The 11,659-nt window shown below is 44.2% G+C and overlaps 1 protein-coding gene across 2 annotated transcripts; it reads right to left on the reverse strand.

Moving 5' to 3' along the window:
* Positions 1-11,173, reverse strand: LOC115141949 (spidroin-2-like). 2 transcript variants are annotated; one of them, XM_029681378.2, is made up of 5 exons: positions 10,613-11,173; positions 8,744-8,889; positions 8,539-8,601; positions 1,775-2,213; positions 1-1,630 (listed from the first exon to the last, which is right to left on the reverse strand). In XM_029681378.2, exons 2-5 carry the CDS (start codon positions 8,885-8,887, stop codon positions 1,239-1,241), a joined length of 1,038 nt encoding a protein of 345 aa, XP_029537238.1. In that variant the 5' UTR covers positions 8,888-8,889; positions 10,613-11,173; the 3' UTR covers positions 1-1,238. The 2 variants fall into 2 exon arrangements, with proteins under 2 accessions (XP_029537238.1, XP_029537237.1); XM_029681377.2 differs by having other exon boundaries at positions 1-1,633.
* Positions 11,174-11,659: the final 486 nt, after the last annotated feature.

Here is an 11,659-nt window from a genome sequence, read left to right on the forward strand (position 1 = left end):
TCTTACTGGCAGCAATCTTACTGGCACCTTGCCTGTGAAGCCCTTTTTGTGCAAAGCAATGATGACGGTATGTGTTTCCTTGCAGGTAACCATGTTTGACAGAGGAAGAACAATGATTCCAAGCACCACCCTCCTTTTGAAGCTTCTAGTCTGTTATTCGAACTCAATCAGCATGACAGAGGGATCTCCAGCCTTGTCCTCGTCAACACTCACACCTGTGTTAACGAGAGAATCACTGACATGATGTCAGCTGGTCCTTTTGTTGCAAGGCTGAAATGCAGTGGAAATGTTTTTGGGGGATTACGTTAATTTGCATGGCAAAGAGGGACTTTGTAATTAATTGCAATTCATCTGATCACTCTTCATAACATTCTGGAGTATATGCAAATTGCCATCATACAAACTGAGGCAGCAGACTTTGTCAAAATGTATAGTTGTGTCATTCTCAAAAAGTTTGACCACGACTGTACATGAAGTTACTATAGGGTAGCATGCAGTGGAAATGTATCTACAGTATACACACTAATGTTGATTTAGAATGGAACACCCTAAACACTTCTACTGTGACATTAGGAATGTTTCTTTTTCCATTTGATGCTGTTGACAGATACAGTATAATCCTATATTTTTAGACATGGTCCTATTTTATATTTTATAACCCTGTTTATTAGAAAGAAACATCTTAAATAGCCATATTACAGCTTTCTAAAGATAAACATTTGTACAAACACTAGCCACTCCTTTCCCCTAGTTTTGTCTTCAATGGCCTGTAACCAATAGGTGTTGATCCCTCTCCAGGAACCAAAGAAAAAATATATATATAGGAGCCTACGCAATCACAACACTGGAGTAATCTGAAATAATCTGCCCCAATGTCACGTAAAGTCCAAACAACAGCTTTGTCTCACACAAAGCACCCAGAGCATGTGCTCACTGAATGTCCGATTGATACACTATACTGCACGTATAGAAATATTTCAATGAGTGCATGTGAGCCCATCCTCTTTCCTAGTGTTTGTTTACCAAACCATAGTTTTTATAGCAGTCACTTACTATGGGTTAAAATAAACCCAAATCATCTATTTCAATGGAATGTAATGATTGGTTCGTTCCAAGGCATTTGAAGTAGGGAATAGATTGGAACAAAAATGTCCACAAAATGCCCAGTCTATTACAGATATACTATATAATCTACTATAATCTACTTTAACAGATGGCTATGTTGTCGTTTTTTGCCATTAACTCACATTGGGGTTGCAGAGGTCCACATCAGTAACAGAGAGAGAGACACCCTGGGGCGAGGGGTCTTGTTTCAGGCTCTCATCTTGGTACAGATCCTGGTGTTTGTCCTTGGCCCGGGGCAGGGTGTAGTCATGGGCATAAACGGGGTAGTCTGTGAGGGGCCTGCGGCAGATGTGGTAGGATGTCCCACAGGCCTGAACGTTCTCAGCTGGGTTACTCCAGCAATGGTTCCTAGGATGAGCTCCAGGGCCTCCAGGCCCGGTCCTCAGCTCCATGGCACCCGGGGCTAGGGTAGCATTCTCCTGGGCTGATGGTAGTACAGACTCACAATCAGCAGCTGACCTCCGGACCACATCCAGATACGGTCCTGCCATCACTGGGATGGGCCCTGCTGGGTGGTGACCGGAGAAGAAGGGTACAGAAATGAACATCTGACAAATTATCGATATTCATCAAAATTGTATAGAACACATGTTTTGTCATGCTTTGTTATGTTGTTACTATCTATGTCAATATGATCAAGGAGACATACCATAAGTGTCGTGGTCTGTGGTAGATTTTCTGAGTTCCTTACTTCGTGTGGTGTCCTGATTTTTCTTGGCCCATTCTTTTCCATTTTTTGTACTCCCTTTCTTACAAGTCTTCTGATTCCCAGGCTTTTGACTCCCAGGCTTTGGACTCCCAGGCTTTTGACTCCCATGCTTTGGACTCCAAGGCTTTGGACTCCCAGGCTTTTGACTCCCAGGCTTTGGACTCCAAGGCTTTTGACTCCCAGGCTTTTGACTCCCAGGCTTTGGACTCCCAGGCTTTTGACTCCCAGGCTTTGGACTCCCAGGCTTTTGACTCCCAGGCTTTTGTCTCCAAGGCTTTGGACTCCCAGGCTTTTGACTCCCAGGCTTTGGACTCCCAGGCTTTTGACTCCTTTTGATTGGCATTCTGGGCCTGGCCACTTCCCCGTTGTCATGGACAATCTGGAGTGTCACAAAAATCAAGCACATAATAAAAACATGTCCGTTTTGGAGATTGTCAATAACCACATTTCCATTCACAGTTTTTATCCAACTAAAGTCATCATATAAAAAATTATAATAATATGACAACTGTGATGAAAACAGGAAGTTTCGGTACAAGTTTATAAATGGCGACAGATAATTTGCTCTTTCGACACGGTTGGATGTTTTGTGTCAAAATTAATTAGGACAGAAATGGCAGTGGAAATGGTGGAAATGCCTTTTATGAGCCAATACTGATGTAATAACCATCATATTTAAGTAAACTTGGAGTAACGCGATGATATGGTGTGTGGTTCTCATCCCACTATGACTCAGGAAACCATGTAGTTTATTAGGCTACAGATCAAATAATTTTGATGAACATCAGAGGGTGGTAAATACACTGTGATCTTGATGCTCCTTCTCAATACATTTTGAGGGTCTTGTTCTGGTGACATGATGATCGACGCTTGACAGCCGTCTGACAAATACACATTTTCTCGCTATTATCAATAATAATCTCATCATGTAGACCAACTTTTTCACTCAGGCCCCCCTTCCAGCATTGGGGAACATCCCTTGCCTCCCACATCTATTTCTATGGGCACCAGCACTGTTCATGACACAAACTGTTCACATCCCTCTTGGTGGAGAGAAAATGTTACAGGTTATTAATGTTAAAGCTTATTTCCTTCAATTCTACATGTTTTGTCATGGGCGCAGAGAATATTTTGCCGTTTTGAAGCTAGTTTTCTTGCAATTATTCTATACATTTTGCCATGGCTGTTTACTAATGTGATATTTGAGTGACTCAAACATTACAACCAAATATATGGGCTAAAAAAACCTGGCTAAAAAAAGTTAGCTGACATGGGCTAGTTGATCTGGACACAGATTTTCACCTTGTCAGCTCAGGGATTCGATTTTGCAACCTTTCGGTTACAAGTCCAATGCTCTAACCACTGGGGTACCTGGGGCAGCAGGTGGCCTAGTAGTTAGAGCATTAAACCTGTAACCGAAAGGTTGCAAAATCGAATCCCTGAGCTGACAAGGTGAAAATCTGTTGTTCTGAACAAGGCAGTTAACCCAGTGTACCCAGGCCGTCCTTGAAACAAAGATTTTGTTCTTAACTGACTTAGTTAAATAAAGTTAAAATACATTCTGACAAGTTATACATTTCTCTCTAAGGAATTCAAAGCCTGACATTGCACGTTGTGCATTATTGTTATGGGATTTTTATGAATAATGACTAAATTATGTATACATTTAGCTTAGAATTATAAATAAACAGAATACTACTCTGTTACTGTATGAATGTATGAATCTTATTATAATCATAATACTGAAAATAAGGTGTAGTTTTAGTCAAGAATTAGAACAAGGATTTTCTGTTCCTTGTTAGAAACTAATGGAGCTATCGTCAGACCGGCTGGAATACTGTGTTCCTTACAGGACATTCTGTCCCTACCCAGGGAGGGGAGAGACCTTGGGCTTGTAGTAGATTGTTTAACAGGTGGCAGACAATGTGAGAAGGCTTGTGAACTTTATTGCCATTGTATCTGAGATGAGGGGGACATTTATGACGAAATGTGAGGTATATAAACCAATGTACATGGTATTATGACCAGAGCTCTCGAGAATAAACGCTATTGATTAATTTTGATGGCTGGTCTCTGTCCATTTTATGCAAATAAGAACTTTACAAATCCTTAGAAACGGACAGAGTGTTTTAATTTAATTGGTTAATTTACATTTACATTTAAGTCATTTAGCAGACGCTCTTATCCAGAACACATATTAACTAAATTCATCTAACAATTACACTATTACAACTTGGAAAAGTAAGTTGAAATTTGGATTGAGTTCCTACAACTGCAAAACATATTTGGGGAACCACTGATGTAGACAACACCCCCACAGCCTACCTACACTGTATCTGCCAGCTGTTGGCTAGAGCACATGTGCCAAGACCAGAGTAGGCCCATTTGGTATTTAACGCAACAGTTTGTGACAAAACTGTCGGTAGAGTTGAAAATGCAATGGATACATTTTGAACTTTAGGTACATGAAATCTTAAGAGAAGATGTACATTTTGTGTGAAATACGTCAAATCAAATCAAAATCAAATTGTATTTGTCACATACACATGGTTAGCAGATGTTAATGCGAGTGTAGCGAAATGCTTGTGCTTCTAGTTCCGACAATGCAGTAATAACCAACAAGTAATCTAACTAACAATTCCAAAACTACTGTCTTATACACAGTGTAAGGGGATAAAGAATATGTACATAAAGATATGTGAATGAGTGATGGTACAGAGCAGCATAGGCAAGATACAGTAGATGGTATCGAGTACAGTATATACATATGAGATGAGTATGTAAACAAAGTGGCATAGTTAAAGTGGCTAGTGATACATGTATTACATAAGGATGCAGTAGATGATATAGAGTACAGTATATACGTATGCATGTGAGATGAATAATGTAGGGTATGTAACATTATATTAGGTAGCATTGATTAAAGTGGCTAGTGATATATTTTACATAATTTCCCATCAATTCCCATTATTAAAGTGGCTAGAGTTGAGTCAGTGTCAGTGTGTTGGCAGCAGCCACTCAATGTTAGTGGTGGCTGTTTAACAGTCTGATGGCCTTGAGATAGAAGCTGTTTTTCAGTCTCTCGGTCCCAGCTTTGATGCACCTGTACTGACCTCGCCTTCTGGATGATAGCGGGGTGAACAGGCAGTGGCTCGGGTGGTTGTTGTCCTTGATGATCTTTATGGCCTTCCTGTAACATCTGGTGGTGTAGGTGTCCTGGAGGGCAGGTAGTTTGCCCCCGGTGATGCGTTGTGCAGACCTCACTACCCTCTGGGGAGCCTTACGGTTGTGGGCGGAGCAGTTGCCGTACCAGGCGGTGATGCAGCCCGCCAGGATGCTCTCGATTGTGCATCTGTAGAAGTTTGTGAGTGCTTTTGGTGACAAGCCGAATTTCTTCAGCCTCCTGAGGTTGAAGAGGCGCTGCTGCGCCATCTTCACGATGCTGTCTGTGTGAGTGGACCAATTCAGTTTGTCTGTGATGTGTATGCCGAGGAACTTAAAACTTGCTACCCTCTCCACTACTGTTCCATCGATGTGGATAGGGGGGTGTTCCCTCTGCTGTTTCCTGAAGTCCACAATCATCTCCTTAGTTTTGTTGACGTTGAGTGTGAGGTTATTTTCCTGACACCACACTCCGAGGGCCCTCACCTCCTCCCTGTAGGCCGTCTCGTCGTTGTAGGTAATCAAGCCTACCACTGTTGTGTCGTCCGCAAACTTGATGATTGAGTTGGAGGCGTGCGTGGCCACGCAGTCGTGGGTGAACAGGGAGTACAGGAGAGGGCTCAGAACGCACCCTTGTGGGGCCCCAGTGTTGAGGATCAGCGGGGTGGAGATGTTGTTGCCTACCCTCACCACCTGGGGGCGGCCCGTCAGGAAGTCCAGTACCCAGTTGCACAGGGCGGGGTCGAGACCCAGGGTCTCGAGCTTGATGACGAGCTTGGAGGGTACTATGGTATTGAATGCCGAGCTGTAGTCGATGAACAGCATTCTCACATAGGTATTCCTCTTGTCCAGATGGGTTAGGGCAGTGTGCAGTGTGGTTGAGATTGCATCGTCTGTGGACCTATTTGGGCGGTAAGCAAATTGGAGTGGGTCTAGGGTGTCAGGTAAGGTGGAGGTGATATGGTCCTTGACTAGTCTCTCAAAGAACTTCATGATGACGGAAGTGAGTGCTACGGGGCGGTAGTCGTTTAGCTCAGTTACCTTAGCTTTCTTGGGAACAGGAACAATGGTGGCCCTCTTGAAGCATGTGGGAACAGCAGACTGGTATAGGGATTGATTGAATATGTCCGTAAACACACCGGCCAGCTGGTCTGCGCATGCTCTGAGGGCGCGGCTGGGGATGCCGTCTGGGCCTGCAGCCTTGCGAGGGTTAACACGTTTAAATGTCTTACTCACCTCGGCTGCAGTGAAGGAGAGTCCGCATGTTTTCGTTGCAGGCCGTGTCAGTGGCACTGTATTGTCCTCAAAGCGGGCAAAAAAGTTATTTAGTCTGCCTGGGAGCAAGACATCCTGGTCCGTGACTGGGCTGGTTTTCTTCTTGTAGTCCGTGATTGACTGTAGACCCTGCCACATGCCTCTTGTGTCTGAGCCGTTGAATTGAGATTCTACTTTGTCTCTGTACTGATGCTTAGCTTGTTTGATAGCCTTGCAGAGGGAGTAGCTGCACTGTTTGTATTCGGTCATGTTACCAGTCACCTTGCCCTGATTAAAAGCAGTGGCTCGCGCTTTCAGTTTCACGCGAATGCTGCCATCAATCCACGGTTTCTGGTTAGGGAATGTTTTAATCGTTGCTATGGGAACGACATCTTCAATGCACGTTCTAATGAACTCACACACCAAATCAGCTTATTCGTCAATGTAGTTATCTGACGCAATATGAAACATATCCCAGTCAACGTGATGGAAGCAGTCTTGGAGTGTGGAGTCAGCTTGGTCGGACCAGCGTTGGACAGACCTCAGTGTGGGAGCTTCTTTTTTTAGTTTCTGCCTGTAGGCAGGGATCAACAAAATGGAGTCGTGGTCAGCTTTTCCGAAAGGAGGGCGGGGCAGGGCCTTATATGCGTCGGGGAAGTTAGAGTAACAATGATCCAAGGTTTTTCCACCCCTGGTTGCACAATCGATATGCTGATAAAATTTAGGGAGTCTTGTTTTCAGATTAGCCTTGTTAAAATCCCCAGCTACAATGAATGCAGCCTCCGGATAAATGGATTCCATTTTGCAAAGAGTCAAATAAAGTTTGTTCAGAGCCATCGATGTGTCTGCTTGGGGGGGATATATACGGCTGTGATTATAATCGAGGAGAATTCTCTTGGTAGATAATGTGGTCGACATTTGATTGTGAGGAATTCTAAATCAGGTGAACAGAAGGATTTGAGTTCCTGTATGTTTCTTTCATCACACCATGTCTCGTTAGCCATAAGGCATACGCCCCCGCCCCTCTTCTTACCAGAAAGATGTTTGTTTCTGTCGGCGCGATGCGTGGAGAAACCCGCTGGCTGCACCGCCTCCGATGAGAGACATGTTTCCGTGAAGCAAAGAACGTTACAGTCTCTGATGTCCCTCTGGAATGCTACCCTTGCTCGGATTTCATCAACTTTGTTGTCAAGAGACTGGACATTGGCGAGAAGAATGCTAGGGAGTGGTGCACGATGTGCCCGTCTCCGGAGTCTGACCAGAAGACCGCCTCATTTCCCTCTTTTACGGAGTCGTTTTTTGGCGTCACCGCATGGGATCCATTCCGTTGTCCTGGTTGAAAGGCAGAACACAGGGTCCGCGTCGCGAAAATCATATTCTTGGTCGTACTGATGGTGAGTTGACGCTGATCTTATATTCAGTAGTTCTTCTCGACTGTATGTAATGAAACCTAAGATGACCTGGGGTACTAATGTAGGAAATAACACGTAAAAAAAACAAAAAACTGCATAGTTTCCTAGGAACGCGAAGCGAGGCGGCCATCTCTGTCGGCGCCAGTGCAGGGTGCACTGTGGTGTGTGTGTATCACCTATCCATAAAAAGATTGATTTGTATCTGCAAAAAGTCAATATGGTGGAAACACCACTGGTGGAAAAATGCACAGATGTTCTTTATGCGGATTCTAGAGTATGTCTATTGGTGTAAAAATATGTCACCAATTGGATGGAAACCTAGCTATTGTCAGGTTCAAAAAGCTCAGTTGTGTCTTATGGGGGTTTTACAGGTTAGCATTATGAACAGCTAGTCATGCATTATTTTCTGGGTAAGATGCTGGCACTACTGGTGTCCAAATCCCATTTTCGGATACCAGCACACTGCACTAGTCTTGTTAGCATCTGTGCCAAGCTGCCAACACAGCGACTGAGAGAGGCTCTGAGTGCCCAAATGTGGATCCACTCCAACACCATTGGCAAGCAATATCATGTCTGGACCACACTGTGAATTAGTGAGAGTAGGCACTCCCTTAGCACTCCCATGGTGCCACCCCAGCAACCCACCCCTCTTTGCCATGTGGCCCAGAGATTATGGGGGCATAGTGGTACCCATCTCCCAGCTGAACCATCTGTACAGCATTGAAACTTAATCAGCATTTGTGTTAAGTGATTGCCCAATTTAAAGCCAAGAGGCTCGTTGGATGTAAAAACAGGCAGATCGACGTCCCTTTATAAGACTGTAAATGGGCAGCTGGCATGGAATGGGCAGCATGGAGTCTGCTGCCGATCACTCACCAGGTCTCTCTGCCGGCTGTTGGGCCTGTCTGGATTCTGAGCCCAGCCCTCGTAACTCACCAGCTACATACAACAACAGAAAGAAAACATTTATTAAATCAACTTTAGGAAAGAATAGATAGAGCAAATAGAAATATGTAAATTGTAAACAAATTGTACAAGCTCATGGTACTGGACAAAGTGAAGGATAGTTCTTTTCCCCAACCTGAGTTGGTGGTATTAGTGGGGTTGGTGGTTTTTCATTCTTCTTTATGCTCGACTTGTGTCCTCCTCTTTCTCCTTTGGTCTTGACATTGGTTCTGATCATGGCTTTGGCCTGGACCTCAGTTCTGAGCATGGGCTTGACCATCTCTGAACAACAGAGTCACACCAGTCAGAAGTCTCTCTAAACTCCTAAACCTTGATAGATAATGTTCCAATATAACACTGTGATTGAGACTTTTATTTTGATATATAATCTCTTGTGTCCATTCGCAATCACATTTAGTTTCAGTACTATACAGTGAAGTCTACCCTGTGTCCCAAGTACTAGACACGAATGCAGTGCCCCCACCACAACTTCATGTACTGTAGTACACTGACTAAATGACACATGCCCTGCACTGCCCCCAGTGTTACAAAACTAATATCCTGTTGGCACAGTGCATTCGGAAAGTATTCAGACCCCTTGACTTTTTTCACATTTTGTTACGTTACAACCTTACTCTAAAATGTATTAAATAAACCATTTTCCTCATCAATCTACACAAAATACCCAATAATGTCAAAGCGACATTTTCAAATGTATTTTTTTTTAAAGACCTTATTTACATAAGTATTCAGAACCTTTGCTATGAGACTTGAAATTGAGCTCAGGTGCATCCTATTTCCATTGATCATCCTTGAGATGTTTCAACAATTTGATTGGAGTCCACCTGTGGTAAATTCAATTTATTGGACATGATTTGGAAAGGCACACGCCTGTCTATGTAAGGTTCCACAGTTGACAGTGCATGTCAGAGCAACAACCAAGCCATGAGGTTGAAGGAATTGTCCGTAGAGCACCGAGACAGGATTGTGTTGAGGCACACATCTGGGGAAGGGTACCAAAAAATGTACGTAGCATTGAAGGTCCCCAAGAACACAGTGGCCTCCATCATTCTTAATTGGAAGAAGATTGGAACCACCAAGACTCTTCCTAGAGCTGGCTGCCCGGCCAAACTGAGCAATCAGGGTAGAAGGGCCTTGGTCAGGGAGGTGACCAAGAACCTGATGGTCACTCTGACAGAGCTTCAGAGTTCCTCTGTGGAGATGGGAGGACCTTCCAGAAGGACAACCGTCTCTGCAGCACTCCACCAAACAGGCCTTTATGGTAGAGTAGCCAGACGGATTTGCCAAAAGGCACTTGAAAGACTCTTAGACCATGAGGAGCAATATTCTCTTGTCTGATGAAACCAAGCTTTAACTATTTGGCCTGAATGCCAAGAGTCACACCTGGAGGAAACCTGGTACCATCCCTACGTTGAAGCATGGTGGAGGCAGCATCATGCTGTGGGGATGTTTTTCAGTGGCAGGGGCTGGAAGACTAGTCAGGATCGAGGGAAAGATGAACGGAGCAAAGTAGAGAGATCCTTGATTAAAACTGGCTCCAGAGTGCTCAGGCTTCAGACTGGGGCGAAAGTTCACAACGACCCTAAGCACACAGCAAAGACAGCGCAGTAGTGGCTTTGGGACAAGTCTCTGGATGTCCTTAAGTGGCCCAGCCAGAGCCTGGACTTGAACCCTGTGAAGCTCCAGTTCAATTGCTTGTATTCCGAGTCTTTCTTATTACATAAATAAGTACTAAGTGTTAAGACACTACAATGGCGACGAGGATGATTACCTGCAGTGTGCATCACGAATTCAGATGGAGTTCGTAGGAAGAGAGGAAGATTTTGACCCTGTAGCACAACAGCTAGCAAGCAGTGAAAACGAGGGGAGAGCTGACGAGAACGAGGCGGCAGATCAAAGACCCGTGGAGCCAGAGGTAAAGAGAATGGCTAGCATCGGGAAAATAGATGTGTTTGATGACACGCAAGAAAACTGGGCAACTTACATTGAACGACTGGAACAGTACTTCATTGCAAACGACATTGCTGATAACAAAAGAGTACCAGCGTTGTTGAGTTTAATTGGCCCAAAACCATACAGTTTGCTAAGAGATCTGACTGCCCCTCTGAAGCCCTCAAATAAAACATTCACAGAGATTGTGGAGATATTGCAAAATCACCTATCACCTAAACCACTCCTCATCGCGGAACGTTTTCGTTTCCACAAGAGAGATCAGAATGAGGGGGAGGGGGTTAGTACATATGTAGCAGTGTTGAAGAAACTGTCGGAACATTGCCAGTTGGGAGAGAACCTAAATGACACATTAAGGGATAGATTTGTTTGTGGACTGAAACATGAACACATTCAAAAACGTTTGCTCACAGAATCAGAGCTCACGTTTGCAAAGGCTGTTGAAATTGCTGTGGCTATGGAAATCGCGACTAAAGATGCATTTGAGTTGCAAAGTAAAAGAAGTACTGACCTGTCACAAATTTCCCTGCACAAGTTTTCACGCAGTCGACAGCGCCCCCGTGTGGCCGAAAAATGCAACAGGTGTGACAGAGATGGTCACAAAGCAGAGGATTGCCGTTTCAAAGACGAAATTTGTCACAAATGCAGTAGAAGGGGGCACATTCAAAGAGCATGCAAAGCAAAATTCAGTCACAACAGGAAAACTGAGAAAATTAAAGGGTCTGTGAATGCACTAGCAGAGAACAGTGGCAGTGATTCAGATGAACGATTAATTGGTACAATGGAGTTAAACACAGTGACTTCTCCCAGCAGTAGCATAATATGGGTGACACCAGATATCGAAGGCAAACCCCTCAAAATGGAGCTGGACACAGGATCTGCAGTGTCTATAATTTCCACTACTGTCTACAATGAGCATTTTAAGGCTATCAAGCTGAAGAACACAAATGTGTTGCTGAAGACATACTCAGGAGAGATTGAGTCCAATGGGGGCGTTGCAAGTCAGAGTGCATTATGGGGGCAAACACAGCAGTTACAGCTGTATGTTGTGCCTGGAACTGGCCCCCATTATTTGGCAGGG

Source organism: Oncorhynchus nerka, linkage group LG14 (genome assembly GCF_034236695.1).
Source record: "Oncorhynchus nerka isolate Pitt River linkage group LG14, Oner_Uvic_2.0, whole genome shotgun sequence".
Lineage (NCBI taxonomy): Eukaryota > Metazoa > Chordata > Actinopteri > Salmoniformes > Salmonidae > Oncorhynchus > Oncorhynchus nerka.